Here is a 26,038-nt window from a genome sequence, read left to right as displayed (position 1 = left end):
TGCAATAGAGACCAGGTGGCTCACAAGGCCAAAAGTAGTTACTAGATGGCCTTTACAGAAAAAGTCTGCCAACCCTGTTCGAAACGAAGCAGAGTAAGGATTTGGGGAGAAGCTGGATAAAGCGTTTGAAAAAGAAAACTGTTCCCCCGAGAGACCAGGGTGAGGAAGGAGCCAACAAGGAAATCTGGTCCTTGGGGCTGAAGAGGCCACTGGATGTCTAGTCTACAAGTCACCAAAATCTGAGGCAGGAAACAGCTTTCTCCTGAGAGAAAGGATTTGCCTCCTTTAACCCGAGAGAAATGAGAGGTGATGGCTCCTCAGATCTGATTGTATTTTCCAGAAAGGTTCTTCCAGGTAGAGACATTGACCCAGCTTTGCCAACCAGTAGGTGGAGGCTAGAGGGAGGCGGGAGGCATCCAAGCCGGCGGGGGATTTGTCCGATTCGAACAGCCAAGCTTGTGTTTGCCCGGAAGACTAGGGAGATGGGGGGGAAAGTGGGCAGAGGAATTTCTTCGGAGGCCCTGGTTGGCGCTGGGGTCGTTCCTGAGAGGGAAATTGGGAATTTGGCCCATTGGCTTCACAGGGAACCTGTACGCTTTGTACTTAGTAAAGGAGAAGTAGTTTTTACTTGCTTCTGGAAACTCAGTGTTGCCAGTTGGCATTCTGAGGCTTCAGTCTGCCCCTGTTCTGTCCTGGGACGTGCTTTTCAGTTCCTCAGGAAACAAAATGGTCGTTTGCCCAGAGAGACAAATCCAGGTCCAGAGTTGAATCTGAGATTCCACTTCAGCCTCCCTGCTGCGTGAGGCAGGTGTTTGATCCCTCGGTCTTTACTGCTCTACCTCTAAGACAAGTGCATCCCCAGCTTGGGAGGGTCTTTGCCTAAAGCCTTGGCTTATTTTCCTTTTATGACTGTGGAAATTGAGTCCTGGCTAATGTCTAAGCTGGTACTTTATCTTCTCAGTATAGGTTGTGCTTAATTTTAGCTGGTGAGTGTAAGCGATTGCATAACTTGTGTATATACGTGTATGTGTGTATGTATGTATACATACCCCTGCGTGTGTATGCATATCTATCTATTTATGGAAGACTTAGTTCTTGTCTTTATTGGATGGAAATTTAGCAGCACTGGAAGACTTCAGCCAGTTTCAGTGACAGGAAATAGAGAGCAGAAGGTATAATAGCGTTGACCCAGATCGGGGCATCCACCTTTAGGCTCCCCATTTCAGGGGTCACCCCATCTCTCAGAGCACCGTGTGGTCCTCCATGTGGCACGAAGCAACTTCAACTGCCAGGCTCTAGGGACCGGCACAGAGGTGAACAAGACCAATAGAGTCCCCGTCTTCAAGGAGCATAATTTTAGCAGGGGAGATAAACAGGAAACATGTAGTGATCCAATCAACGAGTTACGACTGAGATGACCAGTAGCAGGAGAAAGTGCCCAGGGTTGCCAGAGCTGACGGCGGGAGCCTGAGCTCCTGGGGAAGGGGCTCAGAGACGTGGTATTGACTTGCTCCTGGCAGGATGGGAGGACACACGGCGGGTGAACCAGGTGGAGGAACTGGGGACCCCGTGACACTGGACGGACTGGTGCAGAGGAGGAGCCTGTCAGCAGGGGCAGAGCTGGCCTGAAGCTTATTCAATTGGGAGGAAAGTCCTCTTGAAGAAAAATGTGAAGTTATCAAAGAAAAAGTTAGGTAAAAGGCCTCTGTCAGGGCTTGACAGCGAGAGACCCTCAGGCTTCGGTTTCGTTAGCTTGATGGTAAAGTCACGTTTGGTGCTTTTCCCTCATTCCTGCCCTTGGAGAGCCCGCTTCTCTCGCCTGAGTTATCCTTGTAGCCCACATCCTCTTCGTCCTGTTCTCTCCTTGCTTGAGATGGGAAACAAAGCGCTTCTATTCAACAGTCTTCTGTTGAAGTCTCCTGGAAGTCTGGCTGTCTCCCTGCCCCCAGTAGTGTCCAAAAGAACATGGGAATTTCCTTTTTTGCCCAAGCCTTCCGTGAGTTTCTCCCCCGCCACAATCAAGGCAGGGAATGTTGGCTGGGGCGCTTTATTCTTCTGGAAGTTTGACACAGGAGTATGAATTTCCATAGGGCAAAATTACTCTGTCTGGTAGGTCTAGACTTTCTGCTGGCCAGCAAGTTCACCGGAGTGCGCACTGGCGTTCCGAGAGCCGCTTGGACGTACCCTGTGGGAGGGGAGCAAATCACCGGGAACCGTTTTCTGTGGTGGGAAAAAACCCAGACACGAGCAGTGACAGAGGAGAGGTTTAACAGTGAATGATTTACAACTAAAAAATGACAACAGGCTCTTCTCTCCAAAATCCAACAGTGATCAAAGCCGCTTAACAATACTGAGCAGCGTCTGTCAGTCCGGAACACAGGGAACCTGCTGTCCGTAGATTAGACACGTACGAGAGCTGGAGAGCAGTCTGAGGGAGACATCGGCAAGCCTGCTTGTGGGCCGTAGGGGAAAGCCGTAACTCCTCCTGAAGTGCCGCTCCCGATTCCCCTGCCAACCCCCACGGGTAGGCCCAGCCCCGAACACAGCGCAGGCCCTCTGGACACACCGAGCATTAGGCCCCAGCACTGGGTGGGGCTTTGGCCGTGGAGGCCCACTGTGGGTTAGAGGCTGTCTCCCCACCCCCGAGACACGGGAAAGGGTCCCTTCCGCCCCGGTGTGCTGCCCTCAGCCTAATGGCGTCATTGCCTTTGACTTTTCTCTTTGAAACTAAGATGATAAAATCCCATCGCTCAGGCGGAACCCACGTCAAGCAGAGATTTTTCTGCCTCCCCACTTCCCAAGACAGCGGACAGAAGACAATGACCCCGCTGTCGTCGAAGAATTCTTTACACGACTGGACTCTTACAAACTCACATCTGAGAGCATTTAAAGATCTTCTCACAGGTGGAAAGGACACCTGCCATGTACCCGTGTTGAGGCAACCACCCGAAGAAGCATCTCCGCACACTGAGAAGTGAATCAGATAAGGAACGCGCTCCCCAGTCAAGGCCACCGACGACTGGGCTTTCTTGGAGCCTGGCTCCGTGGGAGGGGAGGGCGTGGGTGCGGTTCCCCGGGAAGAGTTCCCGCCCATCTAGAAGGACGTGGTTGGCTGGTGTGTACTCCTTTGCCGTTAAATCCTGTCCTTCCTGTTCTCTCCCCAGACCGTCTTCGAAAGGAATTGCCGTTCAGAGGACTGTGCCACAGACCTGCAGCTTCGGGGCCAGCTGTTGCTCTCCAGGTAACTCGGGGCTCCTCCCACGACCTCATTCTGAGAGCTTCCAGAGTGTCTTGCCTCCAGGCCCAAAGCCGGAATGTGCCCATTTCCCCACCGAAGAGGGTCACTAGAGTTGGTGGGTGACAAGGGTGTCTTACAGCTTAAAAGAGTGTATGTTCTGCGAGCATTTTCACAATAGCTGTCATACGGATGGGATGATTCACTTTTTGTTTTCTTTACAATTCCACATACCTCCCAATGTAGCCCATGTTTCTCATTCCTGGATCTGTGTGACGTGGGGGGAAGGGAGGAGCTATTTTTTTATTTTTTTATTTTTATTAAAAAAAATTTTTTTTTAACGTTGATTTATTTTTGAGACAGAGAGAGACAGAGCATGAACGGGGGAGAGGCAGAGAGAGACAGAGGGAGACACAGAATCTGAAACAGGCTCCAGGCTCTGAGCTGTCAGCACAGAGCCCAAAGCGGGGCTTGAACTCACGAACCGCGAGAACACGACCTGAGCCGAAGTCGGACGCTTAACCGACTGAGCCACGCAGGCACCCCAAGGAGGAGCTATTTTTTGTTGACTCGTTGTGTTAGGTTGAACCAGAAGAAACTGCCAGTATTTAATTGGGACAGTTCCTGTAATTCGACTTACTGTTATATAAAGATTCTTTAAAAAAAAAAAGAAAAAAACTACCCCCCCCCCCCCTCCCACCACCCGGCACTTAACAGTGGCATTTGCTTTAACAACAGGTAAAGGTTCTATGGAGGAAGGGGGTGAAGGAGAGGGGCAGGCTGTCCTGACTCAAGTAAACAGTCCATATTGTTTCAGGCTTTCTTCCCACCATATGTGGGTCCCCAGGCAAGGGTAGACCACACAGAGGCCTTCTGTTTCCTCTTTGCCAACCTTTTATTTTAGATTTCTTGTACGACGAAGGTGCTGATCCTGAGTCATCTGGCCACATTTCAGAGAATGGTGTCCTTTTGGGACAGTTTCTTCTGAAAGATTGTTTTAGCCTGGGGGCCAGAAAGTCTCTCCAGGTGTCTGTTACCATTTCTCACAGAGTCATCACTTGTGATGGTTATTCTCTAAAATGTCATACTATATCCCTTATTTGTTTTTTTGTTTTTTGGGTTTGGTTTTGTTTTAATTTTCTTTAATGTTTATTCAGTTTTGAGAGAGAAAGAGAGAGAAAGAGAGAGAGAGAGCACCAGCAGGAGAGGGGCAGAGAGAGGAGACAGAGAATCTGAAGCAGGCTCCAGGCTCTGAGCTGTCAGCACAGAGCCCAAGGTGGGGCCCGAATCCACGAACCATGAGATCATGACCTGAGCCAATGTCAGATGCTCAACCAACCGAGCCACCCAGGCGTCCCTGGGTTTTGTTTTTGTTTTTGTTTTTGACAGAGAAAGAAAGAGTGAGGGAGGGACAGAGAGAGAAAGGGAGAGAGAGAATCCCAAGCAGATTCCATACCCAGTGTGCAGCCCAACGTGGGGCTTGATCTCACCAGGCTGAGATCATGACCTGAGCCAAAATCAGAAGTCACTTAACTAACTGAGCCACCCAGGCGCCTCTGTCCCGTATTTGTAACCATGAAAGTTACGTTTGGGTGAGATGTAAGAAATATCCCCTCTTGAACCTCAGTCCAACAGTGCCTCGTCTATCAGTGACGGCAGTGGAATGCTTACTTATGTTGATAAATAATCTATTAGTCATCAAAGGAAAGTAACAGTAAGATTCTTTTGTTTGCATTTATTGGGCGGAAGATGGTGTAACACCCTCCCCTCCCCCAACAATACTCCCTAAACCACTTAAATGTTAATTCACATTACTTTTACTTAGGATAAGAATAGTGCATTAAAATGGCATGTGTTTTGCCAAGCTTAGAAGATTACTTCAAATGAATGAAATGGATATTGGAATTTTTTAACATTAAGAAGAATTTTCTGGAAAGAGAAACCAGTTCTACAGAAAGTTCATAAATTATCAGGTCATTACTCTTAGTTTTAAATAGGTCTTCCAAAAAGTGTTTTAGGGAAACAGTAACATGAAACAAAAATCTATGAATTTGTTTTGTCTTGAGGCAGACTGTAAATGTTGGAAATTTGTTTTGGATCAGAAAACCCTGAGCGGTGGGAAAATGTCACTTGCTCCAAGGTTAAATATTAGGTTACAGAAGTCCTGATGTTCTCGCTGCCCATTAATGGATATGGACAAATCTATCTCTGTTCAATTATACTTTTCATGTATTAAGATAAAAACCCAAAGCTCAGGGTCAATAAGACACCTTGTGCTTAAAACTGCCCCCACTGCCCCTCCCTGGCCCCTCAGGGGTGTTGATCAGAATGAGTTCTGCTCTGTGAGCCCATTAATTGATCATTTGAGAATGACGGGTATGATGGCCAGGACCCAGCCCCCCTATGCATCAGCTAGCTACAGCCACAGAAGAATGCTGCGTAACCAAGTGTCTCCAAACTCAAGGGCTTAAAACAGCAATCATTTATTCTCGTGGATCTTCAGGTCGGTGGAGGGTCAGATTCAGCTGGATCTTGACTGACTCGTCCGTGCATGTGGGGGTGAACGGAGGGGAGGTTGATCTCTGCTAGGCTCAGGTGATCCACTTTAGCTCCGCTCCACGTGTCCTTCGTTGTCCTGCTGGAGCCAGTCGGCCACCCTGGGCATATTCTTCTCATGGCAAGGTGACACTTCAGAGGGCAAGCAGAAACATGCAGTAACCCTAAGGTCTAGGCTCAGACCTGGTGTACTCTCACTTTAGCCTTATTCTGTTGGTCACAACAAGTCATATGGTCAACCCCAAAGTCAGGGGAAAGGAACATATTCTGTGCCCCTTTAGTGAGAGGAACTGCAAAGTCACACAGCAAAGGGCATAAGTATAGGGAGGGGTAAATTGGGACCCATAAGGCAATCTGCTGTACCACCACATAAAGAAGAAGGCAGCTCTCCTGGGTGGCTCAGTCGGTTAAGCATCTGACTTTCGCTTAAGTCATGATCTTGCGGCTTGTGGCTTTGAGCCCCGCATCAGGGTCTGTGCTGACAGCTCAGGGCCTGGAACCTGCTTCAGATTCTGTGTCTCTTTCTTATAATTCCGTCATCCTCAACTCAGACATGTGACCTAGACTGGGTGGGGAGATTTTCTGAATCTCAGAAGCAGTGTCCTTGGATGAAAGGTCTAAGCCTCTCCTTAGGATGCGTTATTTCCCGGGAGACCCCCTGGTCTCTCAAAATAGCCTTTTGTCTGGATCCCCCATTAAACCTTCATTGTATCTTGGGCCCATAGCTGTCCCCAAAAGAGTCATCAGAGAAACATTAATTGGTAATTGGATAGGGAAAGATACAAAACCAAATGGTAGTTCCAATTACATTGCATTTCCCTGGACCTTCATGTAGAGCCAGGCACAAAGTGAGAGAAGGCACAGTCCATAAACTGCTGGTGGAAGCCAAGGTCTGAATTTGGTTGACAAAGGCTTAGTGGCCAGAATCAGAAACCAGCTGCTCTGGTTATCATTTCTGCCCCAGGTGGGTTGCACACCCCTTCATTGTTCAAGTCAAGAACTGGGCTCCAAGCTGCAGAAATGAACACTGTGTGTGCCCTGCTCTCCTGACATGCACAGTGTGGGTTGGAGAGGACAGCTGGGTGATGGTGGCACCACCTGGTCAGTGCTCGAAGAGAGGCAGATGGGTCATTGTAGGACCAGAGAGCAGCTTCCAAGGGGAGGAACGAAGGGAGTGAGGAGGAGGATGCGGGCATCCTGGGCAGAGGGAAAATGTGAGCAGAGGCATGGCAGTGTGGAGGGCTGATTCCCATGAGATCTGCAGGTGTCTGGAGTGAAGGAGGGGGTCAGGAGAACACAGTGAGAGATGAGGCAAGACTGAGAGAGACTGACGTGGGATGGGTCATTTTGTCCTCTCTTCCACTCAGCAAAAGCTTGGGTTTTGAGTCAGCCATCCATCTCAGTTCTTCGTCCCTGGCACAGACCATGGTGTCTCCCCAACTATTTCAAAAGGGCAACTTGGACATGATTTTTGCATTTCATAGCGTCTCTAGAACCTGGCTCTCGTGTTCGCTGTGACCCACTGTACTGAGAAGCTGAAGCCAAGTGGTAACCGAGAAAGATCCTTCCAATGACTGGGCGGAGGGTGTAGACAAGGTGTTGTGGCTGGAAGCAGCCAAGTACCCACCAGACTGAGGAGGCTTTGTCTAGAGAGGATGGAGGGAAAGACATCTGGGAATGATTGGGTCCCCCAGAGTGGCCGGGGATCAAGCCAGGAAATGCTATCTGTGACAGGGACTCATGATGTTTTTATTTTTCTCTCTGGAGAGCATGAATTCTGGCAGGCCTGTTGTCTCTTAAAGCAATCAAACTCTTTAATTAGAGTTCACAGTCTTTAATGGTCTTGAGCCTATTTCCAAAACATGCCATTTCCAAAATGTCCAGGAAGAGGGATGAAGCTGTTTAGATTGTTTCTATTAAACAGAACTGAAAACTCCATTTGTAAAATGATGCAACTGTTTTGTTTTGTCTGTCTGAATACTTACAGTACCTAAGACTATATCACGTGTGATTAAGATAAAGAAAAAGAAATATAGACTATGGCAGTTGATCTATCTGTCTATCCAGATGCATCCCATAGGAGACCAGTGGAACATTTCAGTGCCTTCTGGCTCGCCAACTGGAATAATGAAAGAACTCTTAAGGGAACTGAAGAGACACAGTGAAATATTTACGAAGTTAGAAGAACCATCTAGTGGCCACATTTAATGGTCCAATGTTTGTAGCCTTAGCAATGCTATTACCACAGTGGGGTGGGGGGTCAGGAGCATTTCCCAGAATCCTTGGCGGGGAGACCACTGCATCCATGAAAAATCAGGCTTCAAGAGGAGTTTCGCTGCACGCAGAGAGCTGTTTAGAACTTGAAACAAATTATTCTTCTCAAAAGTAGCAAAGTGGCCAGAATCATCCATGGCACCGCAGGTAGTAGAAGTAAAGTCTTGTTTGATAAAGGGGAAGAGACCCCTGTTTCTGGAACACCTGCCGTGCACCAGATCCTCTAGAGAGTATTTGGTATACATTAAGCACACCGTAGTGTCTTACCAGCCGTGCAACCTTGAGCAAGTTGCTTAACGTCTCTGCACCTGTGCCCTCATCTATGAAATGGGAGAAATAATAGCAATACCTTAGCAAGTTATTTTAAGTGTTTAATGACTTAAAACATATTTAAGTACTTCCAGAAGTACGTAGCATATAATAAGCACTGACTAAATGAGAGTTAGCATTATTGTTTCATCTAGTCCTCTCCATGACACTGAGAAGTAAATAAATACTATTACACTCTTTTTAGTGGGGAGGATACAGATGCTCAGGAAAGCTAGGTTACTGGCTCAAGTCATTGAGGCTGGGAATGTCTACTGTTTGCTGTTGGGGTCTGATACCACTGTCTCTGGACCAGAAGTACCATGGCTGGGGACCTTGGGGAGAGAGTCATCCTCTGTGTGAGAAGTTCCATTCAGAAAGGAGGTGGAGAGGTTAAAGAAGCCATTTTCAAGATGGCTTCCATCCGTTCCCCGCTCATGCTTCCTCATGTGCTGTCGGACATGTGGAGCTCCGTTCAACAGCTCTTCTCCCTGGAGAGGTCCACTGCCCGTCCTGCTGGGTCAGTGGTGGTCTCTGCATTGAGTCGCCCATCCTTAATCCACATAGGTTGGATTTTCCTCTCCTTGGCAGGCCTCGGATTTGACCATGAGCTCGTGGCTGTCACGTGAGCAGTTTCCTCAGTCATTATCATCATAACATCATCATCGTTGTTGTTGTTGTTATTTTATGAAAGAACATGATTGGAGGCTGGTCAGAAACACGGAAAATGTGTGCCCTTTGCCAGAGTATCAACCATGTGATTTACTGTTTCTTTTCTCTTCGCCGTCTGTCCCAGATCTGGGGGAGGTGGGGGGATGCAAAAGAAGTTTGTTAATTGGGAGCAGCTGGCTTTTGCAATGGCTGTTTCTGGAGTCTCTGGAAACAGGGATGGTTTTTTTTTTCAAGGGTGTATTCTTGAAAGAAAAATGAAATGCTCCAATGAAGAGGAGCATTTGAATGAGTCAAAGGACTGCTCATCTTTACTGCCCTCTCTCAGAATGAGTTTGCTTTTGCTCTGATGTGGGTTCCCTAATGGAGGGCAGCAGGCGTGTCTCCCACATTTCAGGAACACAGCAAGGCTGAATGGACATGTGGGTGGTCCTTCGGTAGGAGTTACCTAAGCAGAGGGTAGGATTTAGGCCCCTGGGAAGGTAATCAGCAGAGTCAGGCAAGCAAAGAGACATTCGCACACTGGAAGGGAGACTGAAAGATGCAGTATCGATCCAGGGTAGATAGCTTCTACTCACCTGACAGGAGGTGACACAGTGCTAGTGTATTCATGCATGTGACAAATAATAATAGAGCACTCGCTGTGGATATGCCGGGCTTGGTGGAAACAAATAGGGAAGATTCACTGTATCACAGTGCAACACCAATGTACCAGTTACTTACTGCTGTGTAACAAACAGTGCCAAAACTTCATGCCTTGGAACAACTGCCATTTATTTATCTCCTGATTCTGTGGGTCGGCTCTTTAGGCTGGGCTCAGCTGTTTGGGCCTGGGGGTCTCCTGGGCTCCCTCATGGATCTGCAGCCAAGGTTAGATTGGCTAGTTGCCTCTGCTTGCAGTTGGCTTATTGTTGACTGGGGTTCCACCATTGGCCTCCACAAGGTTTCTCATCCTCTAGCAGGCTAGCCAAGGCCTATTCTTACTGTGTGGCAGGGGTCTGAAATCTAGAACAGCGACGCACAAAGACTCGTGAGGTCTAGTTTCGTGGCCACATTCTGTAGGCCAAAGCGAAGCCAAAGGGCCAACGGGATTTGAGGGATGGGGACATAAACTTGACTTCCTGATGGGAGGGGCTGCAATGTCACATGACAAAGGATGTGAACAGAGGCCATCAGTCAGTTCGTCATACCCGGCTACCACTGTGGATAGTAGCTTCATCCTGCAAGGACATGTGAAGGAAAGGTGGAGAACGCTCACCCCACAGTCATTGCAGCAGAGGGGTGAAGGGACTGGGGTGTTTGACTCACGGTCATTGGTTGAGGGCTGCTCTCGGGTTGGGAAGGTAGGGACAGTTAATTCCCCAGCACTCCCAACCTGTGGCAGGCAGCAGCCTTGTCCGGCTCTGGAAAAAGACCCTTGGATACAAAGATGCAAACACTGGCAGCTGGAAGTCAGCAAGGGCATTTGGAACAGTCTGAGGGGGGCAGTAGGTGCGTGGATTATGTCCATGTCCACTTTCTCAAAGAATCTCAGTTAATGAATTTATTCTGGAATTTCTAGCAGGAGTGTTCTACCACCTTTGACCCCCCCAGGCTCCTTCCCTTCAACTTCCTGAGAATGCTTTCTTTCCATGTTTTGCCAAATACCCAACATTCTCCATTACTATGGTAACTTTCTTTCCTATTGCGTTTGTCTGTATTCTATTCCTTTGTCTCTTCTCTTGCAAACAGAAGCAAGTATTGCCCATATGTTGAAGAGCATTTGGTTTTAGAGCAAACCCAAGAGCCAGGCACAAGGATAGGAGCTTTGTTCCCATTTTCCTGAGGACAGCAGGAAAGACAGGTAAGGGTGTGTCCATGGCACATCCGAGTGGCAGAGGATAAGACCTCTGGCCCCTCCATCATCCTGGGAGGGACCTGAGTGGAACTGGACTAAGTGTTTCTTTGGAGCCCTGACTCCAGCCCAGTCTGGGGATGAGCACAGAGGATCACCCTGTGGCTCTGAGATGCTGTCCCCATTAAAGTGACTCAGGCAGGGCAGAAACAAGCCCAGCTCACAGGTCCTTCGTGGTTGGTGGCTTTCATGGACGTACTTGGAACCATAGGGTTTCAGGTGTAGAACAGGAAGCCGGTAGGAATTTGAGTCACTTACCTGAGGTCAAAAAGAAAGTTAAATGGCAGTGGCAGGAAAAACACCTGCTGGTAGGTTCCTGAGTCCCAGTCTAGCGTCCTAGCCATTAGACCCATAGCCTCTGTCTTTAAGTAGCCACGGCAGCTTGGGGAACCTGGCCTCGCTTTCACACCCACTGTGTCGCAAACGCTAACCAAGTGGAAATGACTTGAGGAACTTCCTTCCTATCTCAGGGAGGACCTGATTTGTAGTTTCCTAAATGGCCTACCAGCCTCAGCGTGAGGTTGCGGACAGTGGGTCACTGATTCTTTGAAAAGGTGAACTCAGGGTCACCACCTGAGGAACTGACCGTGTTCCCTTGTTAGGCAGATTGAAAACATGGAGGGGAGGTCACTTCGTGTTCAGCACCACCTACCCCGCCTCCCTCCCCCCACCCAAGAGCAGCAGAAATCTATCCCAACAAACACTAGATTTCAGGGACAGCCCTCCCCCAGCTGAGCACACATGGGGATTTTCCATCTGGATGCTGAGAGGTTGGGGAATCCAGAAAGGAGTTTACGGATCCTGCTGAAGGCAGGCTTGTGGGTGACCATGGCAACCACAGACGCTGCTGGGAAAGGGCTTGCACATAGCCCACCTCCCTCCTGAGCGACCTGGGGAGGCTGGGTCTACGTCACAGGTGTACCTAATAAAATTTTATTTGGTAGCATTTTCCTTGGCTTTCAAATACAGCCAACCGTCGGAGGTTTTATGTGGAAGCATCTTTCCCACAGGGTCCAAGTGATATGGCTGTTACTTTCCTTCTCCGTGGACATTTAAGCCACGAAAAGGAGCAGCGAAGAGAAGGTGGCAGCTAGATCCTTTGCTTCTCAAGCCGAGAGCAGACAGGGAGCCACCTGCTATTTCTGTGCTAGGACTTTTGCAGTGTGTCCTGCGACTGGGTCTGTGGTCTCTTGCCACAGGTAAATCTCCCCCTCCTCCCGCCCCCCGCACATACTTTTCTTGTTGCCTTGGTACACAACACACCCTTGGTAGCATCTTTCCCCAGTTTGTTCTGAGCCATCTGATGTGGCCCCTGGCAAATCAGAAATTGGCCTTGCTGCTCTCCACAGAGGAAGAACCACAGACAACTGCAGCTGAGGAGGGACCATCCTTTTGCTTTGTCCCCTGCGGCTACTGGCTCCTCCCCCAGAGCCAAAGGTGACAAGCTTGGGCGTCGCATGTCCTGCCCGGAAGTCACGGATCCTTGCGATTGCCCTGCGAAGGGAGATGCTGTGTCAAGGACTTCTGGATTCCGTGATCCTGCTCCTCTGACTCCATGCTGGGTGATCTTGACCCAGACGTGATGAGGCTGCGTGGCTGCTGTTGGGGCCACCCCCGGGTCCCTTTTACTGTGCAGCTGCCGTAAGTGCTGGCTGCTAAGAGCCCCCAGCTGCCCCGCCTCTGGTCTGGAGAATGGCCCTTTCTCACAGCAGTCGCCCTGCCTGGGAGGTTATACCCACCCCGGGGCAGCTCTCAGCCAGTGATGGACTCATTTAGGGTAAAAACAGCCAGCCTCCCCATCTCAAGTGCAGCTAATTCCATGCTGTACCTTGTGCCCCATGTGAACCAGGCCAAGGCTAGACCCTGCCCAAGACCAGAGTCCTGCTCAGCTCCTTCCCCGCCTGTCCTCCTTCCATGGCCCCTTGCCCCTCAGGGCATCCCTTGATAGAACCGCCTGAATCCCCGGGAGAGACTGCTTCCAGAGAAACCCACCTGACAGGCTGTAGCACTCAGACCTCAGGTTTTATTTGTCCATTCTTAGATCTCTTTCTTTAAGACTGTGAGTTTCAGGAGGAAACTAAATCTAATGTATTTGTCAGGTATCAGTGGGGGGAAATAGTTGCCAATGGACTTTTCACCTGCCCTCTCAGAATTGGAGAGGTTTTAGGGATTTTTAAAAACCAGGCCTGTGGAGTGACGTGTAGGAGGTCACTTCAGGGGGTGAGTGGGATTCTGTGTCTTTAGGATTACTTCTGGTTGCTTTGTCCCTGGGACTTTTTTTTTTTTTTAAAGAGGGTTATGCAGGGGTGCCTGGGTGGCTCAGTCAGTTGATCATCCGACTTCGGCTCAGGTCATGATCTCGCAGTGTGTGAGTTCAAAGCCCCGCATCGGGCTCTGTGCTGACGGCTCAGAGCCTGGAGCCTGCTTCAAATTCTGTATCTCTCTTTCTCTGCCTCTCCTCCACTCACACTGTGTGTGTGTGTGTGTGTGTGTGTGTGTGTGTGTGTGTGTGTGTCTCAAAAATAAATAAACATTTAAAAAATAATTTTTAAAGAAGGAGGACTGTGCAGACACAAGGGATAACAGGAGAGGGGTACCCCTGTGAGAAATGGTTTTCACTGCAAAATGTCCTGAGTGGTAGAAACGGAAAGCAGTTAGAGTCCTCAGTACATGAGGGAACACATGATACTCAGATGGAATAAATCAGCCTCCCTCGCCGGGAGCACTGGGCTCTTTTCTAGAATGTTTCCTGTGATAATGAAATTTGAACAAGACGTGAATGCCATTACTTCTGGCAACAGTTGTGTTTCTTCAAGAAGAAAACTGAAAGACAATTTTTAAAGCGTTTCCTTTTGTCCACGCCCAGTGTGGAAAAACACAAACAATTTAACCTTCTAAGCCAAGGAGAAGGTTCTCACTTGTGGACCTCCCCGCCAGCCTCCCCAGGTTCATTGTTATCCAGGGACAGTGGAATTGAGGTGAAAGAAATCCACAGCAGCTGCAAATATCTTATTGTCCATCCTTCAAAAATGTCATTCTTGTCTCTCCTCACTCCCCCAGTGTGGCCTCTCCTTCCCATCATTAAACCAGCCCCCCTCCCACCTACCCACAGGACAGAGGTTCTAGCCTGGGTTCACATCCCCTTAGTGACCTGTGCATAGAGTCCGTGGGGTCTGTGAACTTGAAGAGGAAAACAATCAGATCTTTATTTTCACTAGCTCCAAGCTGAAATGCAGCATTTTATTCGATTATGAACATAGACCCCAAAGCATAGGAATACTAGCAGGACCTGTGACTGTCACACATAGAAATCACTGATGTTTTCCTATCAACTTACAATGTTGAAGATATTTCAAAATATCACTTACCGTCACCCCTACTTCAAAGTTACAGTGGTTACTAGACCCACCGCCAAATCTTATTACTTAATGTTGTTAAAACAAAACAAAACAAAACACATATTGCTAAACCACACATCTTAAAATATAATTATCATATTTTTGTATGATTGGTTTCTTTGTAATCTGATTTTTCATTTTATGCATTTTTAAAACATTACTTTGATAAGGGGACCATTCATTTCAGTAGACCACCAAGAGCATCTGGTGCCATAAAAACCCCGGTTCAGAAGTTTTTCCTGATTAGAGGAAAAGATACATACTAGAGAAGCAAATATTTTTGCCTTGCCCACTGGCGTAGAGAGATTTTTAGTGTAATACCCACAACGGGGACTTCATCAGAAAGCTATTGTCGTAAACATCCATTCCTTGTTCTTGGGTTATTAAAGGCACAGGTAACGTCCTGTCAGACCTTTGATGAGCTCAAGGAAACTAGTGCCTCAGGCCCACAGCAGAGAAACTGAGCTTGGGGTGAACGTGGCAGCCACGTTGTGGACAGAGGGGCACATTCGTGGTTGTTGGACGTGCTGAATCTGCTATGTGTATTCTTGTTTCTAGCTTCAGGGAGATCCAGGTGGGCAGGAGGACCCAGGTGGGCAGAGCTGTTTTCTCCTTGTTCCTATGGCTGCTCACCTCACAGGAAGAACAGTTCCGAATCCAGGGAGGCTTGTAATGTCAACACGTTTTATTGTCTGTGACCATTTATGTCTCCCATTTGCTTCTTGGGCTCGAAGCAAGGAGAAATTACAGCCACGACAGACTTACTTGTCAAGGGACCACAGTGGCCCTGCTGACTTGGGTTCTCTTGAGTTATCTGGCCTGCCAGCTTCCGTGAAATACGCATTAGCTTCTTACATTCTGAGTATGTGGCGGTCAGGTTGAAGAAACGGCGTATGTGGGGTAGAGGGTGGCACCGTGCCATTGCCCGGTCGGGTCCTACTTCGCTGCCCGCCATCCTGTCTTATGACATCAGACCTCTGAGCAGCCTACAGCTTTGGGGAATTCCTTTGTGCCCTCCCCCCACCCATCCGAGTATTCTTTGTCCTTAATCCAGTTGTTACAGTGAGTGGACCTGATTTGTTCCAGATGTCCTAAGATTTAGTGATTCCAGAAACTACTAAAGTAAAGGCTGATGAGGATTTGAATTCCTCTGTGAGCTGAGAACTAGCAGTTCTTTTCACAGTTAGACAGATGGGGCCGGGGGAGGGCGGACCCTCTGGCTTCTCATGTTTGCCTTCTTGGAGCAAGAACGACCATTAAAGCAAATGCTGATTCTACCGCTACCTGAGTTCTTAAATGAGCCAGATCTGGGGCCACATTGATGCTAGCAAAGTCAGTGAGGATATAGGCATGCTATTTTTTTTTTTTAAATACCGTTCATTATCTGAATTTATGTTCGTTATCTGAGTGCTGCTAGGGAAACCACTATTTTGGTTCACATCACGTTAGTATATGCTTTTTTCTCACTTTATGAGCATAAAACTGGCCCGGGTGGGTACATTTGAGGGAGACAGAGGTGTTTCTGGCTTCATATAAGTGGTTTTCAAACCAGAAACTCAGTCCCAGGAATCATTTTGGTGACCCCCTGTGAACTTTAATTGACGTGCCTTCCCGAGGTGCCTCATGATCTCTCTCCGGAGCTAATAACCATATGGATCTGTTTTGCATGATTAGAAGGGATTTATAAAGCCTGGTGAGATGTGAGGCACGTCTCAAACTATATGGCATGATAACCCATTTTTGGAGAAGTTTAAAACCTACATCCAACCATCCAGTGCGTTCTGTTTAAGGATAGCATTATCGGGTTGAGGCAGCATTTGAGAGTATAAACAATATGACTGTTAAAGCTACTTAAAGTTACGGATTTAAAACCAAAGGAGAAATGAAGGTAGACGGTTGCCATTTATATATTTTTGAAGTGTGTATGGAAGCAGACACGTGTCCAGACAGGCCCTGGTAGGGGTCTGGGACAAGCCGTGTGAGCACATCAGCCAAGGGAGTCAGCTGAAGCCTGTGGTGTGTGTCCAGGGGGACCAAAGGCAGGACAGCTGGAGGAGGGGCTGAGTGGTGGCAGGGGTAGGGCACGGACATCGGAGCAGCAGGCTGCTCCCAGATGTGGCGCAGAGTTTTAAAGCAAAATGCGTCATAGGCTGTGAAATGAGAGGGTCTTGAGCAAGCCGGCATGAGGAGCATCAAACGGGTTGGAGCAGGTGGTTCAGGTACGAGGCCGTAAACCACAGGAGGTGGCTGGAGGCCTGGGTTTCTGTGGGGCCAGCTCTGGGGTCACCACAGGATAAGACTAATAATCAGGCAGAGGTAACAACTCCTAGCATTCTAGAGTATATGAAAATGTAATGCAAGGTTAGATTTGGTTTATTAGCCATATTTAGAATTGTGCCTTTTGGATACAATATACTTTTTGGATAGTTCTTGGTGATTTTTTGTTTTTTTATTTTTTTGCAAAAAATATTTTTACCCAGAGAAGCAGCTTTTTTTTTTTTTTTTTTTTGGTGCTCTTGGTTAGGTAAAATAAATTCCTGAATATTTGCCTTAATAGCTAGAACCTTATAAATCCGGAAACTGTAGTGATTTTTCACAGCAGTGAAAATTGGTATTTGAATTCTAAATAACTTATCAATGAGATCTACAGGAAAACTAAGTAATAGGCAGTCACTGACTAAAGTAAGCCAGCAAGACAAAATGATTTCCTATCCCTGTAGGAAAGAAGAATTTCAGAGCTGATGCTGGAACATGGCATGAGGATTGAGTCCTTTGTAGTCCCTTGCTGTACTTCCGGATTTCCTTATCCGGAGTGCTGTCACGTGAGAATGACCATCTCGGGGAAAGAGTGGCTTCTCCAACTTACTACAGGCTGAGAGAGAGGGATCAAGAGTCTGGTATCACAGAGGAGAGGCCTCGGGTCTCTGTGACCCGAGCGTTGAATGCAAACGCTTGTGTTAACGAATTCAGGGGGACTTTGGAATCACCCTCAGAAGGAGCAGTAGGCTTGACTGTGACAGGTCTCAGCCCCTAAAGGTGAACAGAGGCTGAGGCATGAACACCGTAATGACATTCTGGGGCAAAATGCCGTGACCACCAGTATTGGGCCTTGGCAGAATCAGCGTCTGGCTCCCCAGGCTGGGAAGCTGAGGGAGGTCCCTTACAGAGCACACGCCTGCAGAGATGGGCTCAGAAACTTACGTTTGTTGTCGTCTACACCTTCTCGGATTGATCGCGGGTCATTCTTTCCAAAGTGATTGCACTAAGTTAGCTCCGGAATATATACCCCTCAGATTTAGCAAGGGTGGTGTCCTTTTGTCTTACTTTAATGTGCACTGGTTTGGGGCAGGGGCAGTATTCAGAACAGTTAACAACCTTTAGAGAATCGGCGTGTTTACCCTTAAGAGCAGTTGCCAGTCACGGACGACTAGTACGGTGCCCCTGCTGTAACCCACCGGCGACCAGCCCGGGGAACGGGTGTGTTCGTTCACCCATACCACGTTCAGCAGGACTGAGGCCTGAGTGGGCTGGAGCCACAGTGGAGACTCAGGCACCTGAGATGGATCCTCCTGACAGTTGCTCCAGAAGGGAAGTGAGCAGAAGGTATTGCAAGGGGTGGGCTGGGGTTTCTCCAGGCCTTGTGTCCCTTCCAGACTTGCAGGGCAGAGAGGATCAACTGAGCCGATCTGCCAGCGACAGGTCGCTGGGTCACGCTTCCACCCCTAAAGCTGGAGAAGACCCCCCAGCAGGCCCTGCGTAACAGCTCTTGCAACCGTGTGTTGGCCTGCTCTGCCTGCCAGGTAGCAGGCCGAGGCGCTGGGGACGGACCGTCCCCCCCAGCAGCAGCCTCTGACCAGTGGCTGACCGGAGTCACATGCAAATACCTCCCTCCCCTCGCAGTTGGGATCTTCTGAGGCGCACATTCTGTAAGTCCCCGGAAACCCCGGCAAGACGAAGCTGCCGGTGCCCACAGAGGTGACGGACTTGATGTCACACCCATTTTTGGTTGCCTGTCCCTGCACGTCTCAGTCCATCTTGTCCCTACCGGTGTTTTCGGGGACCACCTCAGGAATAAGTGACTCCTTCTCAGACTTGCGTCAGGGTCTGCTTCTGACAGAGTCAGGCTAAGACATTCCTGATTGCTGAGGTCCACGTGCTGGCTTCCTTTTCTCCCACCAAGTGACACGTAACCAGAAAGGCTTACCTGCACAGTGGACAACGGTGGGCAGCCCACAAAATTACTCTGTGGGGGAAAAAAAGCACACGTGGTGGAACGCTTTTTCTTTTTTGACATTTCATAATATTTATTAACAGCATTTTATAAGCAAGTGAATTTTAGGAGCTAAATATCATCAATTTTATTTTTTTGAGAATTTTATTTTTACCCGTGTACTTTATTTTCCCCAAACCTCTACTTGACAAGTAACATGAACAAATATGTACCACCGAGGATAAATCATAAACCAACCATACGGTTGAAAGCAAAATACATAGAATTTACTGAAAGTCTGGAACAGTCCTGACCAGTAGAGACAGAATGCAGGCCACCTATGCAATGTAGAATTTTCTGGCAGCCACACTGAAAAATTCAAGTGAAACAAATGCATGGAAAAAAAATGTTATTTAACATATTTAAAAAATCATTTAAGCTTGTAATTAATATGAAAATGACCGTTGAGGTTCTTTACATCCTTTTCTTTATTTTATTGTGCTAAGTCTTAGAAATCTGATGTGAGTTTTACACCTGATTCAGAGCTGCTGCATTTCAAGTGCTCAGAAGCCACATGTGACCAGTGGCTACCATGGGGGACAGCACAGGCTTGGAACACGTACTTTGGAGTTGTCGCACCCAGTAGGCAAGGGGGCTGAGGTCATTGCACACCGGCCGCCATCAGTCATTGGTCGAGAGCTGCTATGGGCCTTTAGGGACCCTATTCTTTGGCACTCTGCCAGCCTGCAGAGGAAAGTCCTCCAGCAAAAGATGGGGAGGCTGGCAGATGGAATTGCAGTCTGTGCAGGCCACAGTGGTGAGACCCCAGGGACAAGGGGAGAACCACCCATAGCCAATAGGCTACAATACTTTCACCTTGGTGCCCTATTATTTGTTAATTAATTACTTACGGCACTACCTGACACTGGTGACTCAAGATTACATGATTAGGTTCACTGGCCTAGAAGATCAACCCCAAACTGTGACATTCGAGATTCATGGGACTCTGGATGCCTTGTCTATATCCTACGTGCTTCTCACTTACCTTACTGTTAAGGATGCCCTTTTCTTGCTCCTTTCCATATTATTTCAGAGTCACGTCCATCCTTTTATCTGTTATTTATTTCCTTCTATGTCTGAAATCTACTTCCTGTTTCTACCCATGTGCTCCTCATCCTTTAAGACGTGGCTCAATTCCTACCTCTCTCAGGAATGTCTTATGGTAACTACAGTCCTACATTGATTCCTTTACTTGGAATTTTTTTTTTTTTTTTGCACCTTATTCTGCACCTGTATCTTTGGCATGACTCATCTTCTCAGCTTTGTGGTATATGTCCTTCACGTCGTAATCAATTTGTCTGGTACTTTTGCACATATCCCTTCTAGGAAGACTTCAGATGAGCAAAAAAACCCACACCAGCGGCTTTATGGTTTTTTCACGTTTGTGATGTTAAGCACTTATAGTTGAAAACCTCTTGATAGTTGTCAACAAAGTGCCAAGGAGGAGGTTGCCCACAGGAGCTGCTAAAGGCATCCACAATCATTTCCAATTTCAGGGACACTGTCTAGAGGAAACTAAGCACCTCGGAGAGCTTTTGTAAAGAGATGATACCTCCCGAGAGTCTAAATATTCTAGATGCCAACAAGGCAAACACAATTTCATTGCTCATCTTATCATAGCCAAAGAAGCTTCATGTGAATCTTAGTCTGTTTAATCACATTTTACTCTACTTTAGGAGCACTGAGTACACAGGGAGGAACACCAGACCTCCCACGGGAGTTGGGAGGGCTGCCTGGCTTCGCCGCTGTCTGCTGAGTGGCCGCAGGGACGTGGTTCACTCTCTGGCCTCTCTGCAAAATGATGACTCAAGCAAGTCCCCATCCAGCTGTCAAATTCCATTTCTGATTTTATGATGTCTACCCATTTGTAAGAATAGGAAGCATTGTCTGTGATTATAAGTTGCAGTGGCTATAATTTATATCCGTGCTTTTATGACACATTGTTGAGGATATCTGTGATTTGTTGGATGCTGAATCCTTACTCAGGAATGCCGCCCCCAGTTTTGACATTTCTCCTATGGGAGAATATGATCTGCTTCACAATGCCCTTCTTAATATGATTTCCATGAGTGGAAAACTAAGGATTCCGTGTGTGTGTGTGTGTGCGCACGTGCGCGCATGTGTGTGTGTCTGTATAATCAAGCTTAGCAACAGTTTTGTTGGAAGAGCTGTCTTGCCATTGCTGTAGGACTCATGGTTCGTTTGCCTCCTCAGTAATACTTTGCCAAATACCCCCACCCTCCCCTCCCCTCCCCTCACTGACCTGAAGAATCCCTTCTTTGTACTCTCATCGCATAGGGGACCTCCTAGGAAGGTTTTTGGGTCAGCACTTCACACGTGTTGATGTTAACTCATGTCTTATGTGTTTGTCCCCTCTATTAGACTGAGAACTCCTTGGGGTCTGGGACCTGTACCCTGATGCCTATGTTGAGAATATAGTCTTAAAAAAAATTGTGGGTGGATGGATGGATGGACAGATGGATGGATGGATGGTTAGAAGAAAGGGAGGGAGGGAAGTGGATGAAAGAGTGAAGGCAGGAATTAAAAATGGATGGACTTGGCTGCCCTATACTATTATCCTGGTTGTCATTATTAAGTATAGCTGTGGGTGGCAAGTACATGATCAGTAAGGGTAATGATGTAAAAGGTTTTTAAAACTTAAGTGCAGTTGACTAGAATGCACTTGATTAACTCCCACATTAACATCCTTTACTCAGGCTAGATTGAAGCTAGCAGTAAAAGAAAATGAAAGTACTACATTTTATGTAAGGCATTTTATGGAAGGTAGATTATAACCACAAATATTTAAATAAGGTCACAGCTTTTATCTTTAAGACTTAAGGAAAATCTAAAATGATACAGTGGATAATTAATAATTAAACACCCTTAAGCTACTTTGGTTTCTTCCCTTAGCACCTTCTCAAAAAATTACTTGCATAAAATTGTTTGCTTGATGGTAAAGGGGAAAGCATTTACCTCAGTGGCCTTAGTCATTCGGTATATGATGACTGATATGGAAATGTATTGCATTTGCCCAATAAGGAATTTGGAATGGGATGCACTCTTATTTTTTTTTTTAAGTAGGCTCCATGCCCAACATGGGACTCAAACTCAAGATCCTGAGATTAAGCGTCGTGTGGCACTCACTCTTACCGTATGGTGATGAGTGAGGTCAGAGAACAGGTTCCACAGTGACTCTTGGGCACCACACAGCTACCGAGATGGCAGCAGTAACATCAAATCAATGCTAAACTTAAATATAAGCCCAAGGTGCTGCAAGATGTATTAGAGCAGTTACATATGTTATTTTTTATAAGAGATGAGCAGTATATTTCCATTGGGCTGTATATGTGCTGTAAGATAAGCTTTATAGAAACTGTACGATTTGTGTCATGTTGACTATTATTAGTAACACTTTCCACATAAGAATACACCAGTGATTGGTGTACAAAGTGATATGACTCATGTAAAAGACTGCAGAAGCAAATTAGAATTCATGGGAAAATTTCTCAGGGAATAAGATTTCCTGAAAATAAGAAGGGTGGTTCTTTAGTAACTAAGCACCCATGGGATGTTTGGCAAAAACCCTGTGCTCGATTGTCTTACTCCTTCAGTCCTGTCAGAGGGATTGGTCTTCATGGAGTTCTGTCCTTGTTAGACGCCATCAAAAGCCATTTCTTGCCAAAGCCCTTCCCGACTGAGATGGAGTTTATGTAAGAGCTGTGGCTCAGACAACCTTCATGTCAAAGGGAACTGGGCATTAGTGCTAGCTCAGCCACTGCATGGCTCTGTGACCTTGACCAAAGTGGGTTCCCCTTTGGGGTAGGGGGGCTCATCTTCAACTGTAAAATACAAAGATTGAGCTGTTGAGCTCTTGTGGGAACGTTGGGCATTTCCATTCATTCATCAATTCCATAAGGGTTCACTGGACACCTGCTATGTGCCAGGCACAAGTCTTGAGTCTCGAGGACTTCACTGGTGACCAAAACCAGACCAGGGTCCTTGCCTTCTGGGGCTTAGATTTTAATTGGGAAGAGAGATTTCTTAATCAAATAGCCACACAAATAAATATGTCATTCCAACCTTGGTAAGTGCTGTGAAGGACTGACAGAGCACATGGGCTGGAGGGGTTTATAATAGGGAGATTTATTCTCCCCCAGGAGAGAGATCAGGAGAGGGGGCGGGCTTTGAAGGCCTAGGAGGTGCTGTGTTCAAAGCCCAGCACAGCTCCTCAGCCAGCCTCTATCTCTGCTTCTCGATTTCCTCACTTCTAAAAATGGGACTAACGTCAGGACCCGCTCTCTCGCAGCGTTGTAAGGTTTCAGAAAGTTGACATGTTTCAAAGCACCCAACACCAGGCAAATTACATTTCATTTCATTTCATTTCATTTCTAAGAATAGTTTTGGAAGCAGAGACGTACTATTTTATACATAGGTTTTCAGCTGTGGAGAAAGAGCAAAACCAGCTTTCAGGCTCCCCTTTTTAAAGAAGTCTGAGTTCACATTCCACCCTGGAAGGCGCCTGGCTTCCCTTCATCATGGAGCCATGTTAGAATCACTTGACTGGAAGCCCAGGGACGACCTTGCTTGCCTGATTAAGTGACAGAGGCCCAGGCTCCGGGGGCTGGAGAAGGTGAGACATCCCAGGCCTGATCTCTTGCCATTTACACGTGAGGAAAGGAGGCTGATCACAAACAACAAAATGGGAACGAGGAGGCAGCTCCCTGCCCCCACGGTCCTGTGCTTTTCTATATTGTTTCTCTGTGTTCCATTTGGAAACTGGCTACTTTCTGAGGCGACTGGGCTACCTGTGAGTGCGTATGCAATTCCTTCTCGAGAGAAAGCAAGCTTATCAGTCCCTCATAACTCCTCAAGGCCTGAGGATTACTTCTGTAATCTCACAAAAGCAAACAGGAGGACAAAAATAACCCATCAATCGTTAAAAATTAAAATGGCCAACAATAATAAATCATTGCTGCAATAGCTTCAGGTCAGGGTCTTAATTTATTGGAGGCCACTCAAGAATTTGAAGCTTTTTTTCTGAGTTAATTTTCCACATCTTGTTTGGATCCTTAAAGCTCGTGCTTCCAAAAGCAAGGCCATCAGATCTCTCGGTGCACATGTTAATTCTTGCTGATGCAGGAAAGTGAGGCTTTGTCCTCATGGCTGGGTAATGAGGATTGCCCTCCACAAAAGTCTGTACTTCAAAGTATTATAGCCTACTGAGATTTTGGATCTTTCTCTTCTCCTTCATGCTATATTCACCATATTAATGCTTACAAACAACAATAAACATGTGCTGGTTATGCAGAAAAGGAATTTATTGGAAGGCTATGGGCCAGTTTGGAGCATAGGCAGGAAGCCTGCAGAACCAATGGGGACAGGAAACAGGGGAGATAAGGCTTAGCTCAGGATGCCACCTCAACATCTCAGGAGCCACCTCAGATGATCTCAGAGGGCCCTGGTGGCTGTCTTTGAGAACCCCTCAAAATTCCTGGCCCTGGCTGGGAGCATCTGCGCATACTGAGGCCACATGACTGCATACAGTCAGGTGCCCACACTTTAGCTATCAAGAGGGGGAAAATGGGAGGGACTGCCCCTTTTCTTCTGATGTGCCCTTCCCATCTATCTTGAGATTCCTCCCAAACAGGAAGGTGTCATTTAATTATTATTATTTTATATTGTATTTTGTATTATTAAGTCATACATTTATATTATTATTTATTATTGTTATTATTATTTTGCTGAGCAGCCCAAAATACCAACTGTCCATTACACGAACCCGCATGAGCTTAATCACGTCATCCCTTAAGTGGTTGGCCAGAGATTGGCTACCGGGGTGAATTTACTTTGTCCACAGTGCGCGTCACATGATAGTCCGCCACTTCGTATTGTCCTCGTCCCCTTGTCGTCCCACCGACGGCCCACTCGCTCCCCCACCTGCCAGGGCTGCCATTTCCCCCCTCCTCTTCGCCCCTCAAACATTCCCTCCTCCTCCTCTCCCTTCCCAGTCTTTGACTCTACTTCTGTTTCCGTGCAAAATGGACGTAATCACAAAGGAGCCTCCACTTTGTTTCTAACACCCGTCTACTAATGCATCTGTGCCATGGGCTGGTTTCTCACCTGGTCCCATCTGGTCCCAGCCCCTCCATTTGTTCACCAGGCCATCCAGCAACTGTCCCCTCTGTGGTGCGTCCCTTCCCTTTATCGTGCAAATGTGCGACCATAGTTTCCATCTTGAAAAAGATGACGATTCCCTTGCGCCCACTCCCCACCCCCAGCCCTCATCCCATTGCTCTGCTCCCCATTACAGGAAACCAACTCCAAATGGTTGAGTATTCTCACTGTTTCCATCTGTTCGGCTATTCCGACACTTAAACCAATTCCAGGCTTCCATCCCTATGACTCCACTCAAGCAGCTCTTACTGAGATCACCAGTGCCCTTCAGGTGGCTAATTCCAGTGGCCAATCCTACTTCTTCATGTTATTTTGGCCTATCTGCCAACATTTGACGAAACAGGCGAAACATGTCTTCTGTGGCCGCAGAGAGACCATCTCTCTTGCTTTTCCTCCTACCTCCCTTGTCATGCTTTTTCTTCACCTTGGTGGCTCCTCCCCATCTGCAGTTCCCACGTGTGAGACCTCTTCTCTGTCTACACTCATTCCCCAGTGATCGTATCCAGTCCATCCCAAATGTGTATCCCCGGCCTAGACCCTCCTTCTAGACGTATGCAGCCAGCGGTCCAACACCTCTTCTTAAAGATCCAACGGTCATTTTGGATTTTTTCTGCCGAACCTTCTACACCTATGGCCTTTCCCATGTCAATGAATGACAGTTCTTCCCTTCCACGTGTTGAACCTAAAATCCTTGCAGCCATCCTCGACGCCTCTCTTTCCCTAATACCCCTCATCCAACCAATCTGTGAGCACAGTCTGTTGGCCATAACCGTGGAAACACATCCAGGACACAACCTCTTCTCACAACCTCAGCTTCTACCACTGTGGTCTGAGCTGCCACCTGGTTTATTGCGAGAGCTTCCTAACCAGGCTCCCTGCTCACCCCTGACCACATACTCCACGGACCGTTCACATCACAGCCAGTGTGAGCCTTCAAATGTGGAAGTCGGGTCACACCACTCCTCTGCTCAGAGCCCTGCAGGAGCTTCCTCTCAGAGTCAAACCAAGGTCCTTGTGAAGGTCCCACAGTGCCCCATATGCTCTGCCTGCCCCCACTCCCTTCATCTCTCTGAGCCCGTTTCCTTCCCCACACCCCTTTGCTCACTCCTCTTAGCCACTCTGGCCTCCTTGGCATGTCTTGAACTTGCCAGGCCCGACTTTCCCTTGCTAGTTCCCAGATGTCTATGTATCTTGCTCCTTTTATGCCTTCAGGTTTCTACTCAGAGGTCACCTCACCAGTGAGCCTTCCCCAACTACCC

General features: G+C 47.5%; 1 protein-coding gene across 4 annotated transcripts in view; it reads left to right on the top strand.

Annotated features, from left to right (window-relative positions):
• ITGA9 (integrin subunit alpha 9) overlaps window positions 1-26,038 on the top strand; it is a 355,609-nt gene that overhangs the window by 184,739 nt on the left and 144,832 nt on the right. For all 4 annotated transcript variants that reach the window (XM_053221698.1, XM_053221699.1, XM_053221700.1 and 1 more), the window contains exon 17: window positions 3,165-3,241. In XM_053221698.1, the coding sequence (XP_053077673.1) occupies window positions 3,165-3,241 (77 nt within the window). The remainder of the gene's footprint in view (window positions 1-3,164; window positions 3,242-26,038) is intronic.

Source organism: Acinonyx jubatus, chromosome C2, assembly GCF_027475565.1.
Source record: "Acinonyx jubatus isolate Ajub_Pintada_27869175 chromosome C2, VMU_Ajub_asm_v1.0, whole genome shotgun sequence".
NCBI lineage: Eukaryota > Metazoa > Chordata > Mammalia > Carnivora > Felidae > Acinonyx > Acinonyx jubatus.
The sequence above is the reverse complement of the archived record's forward strand: the minus strand, read 5'-3'. Positions and strand labels throughout refer to the sequence as shown.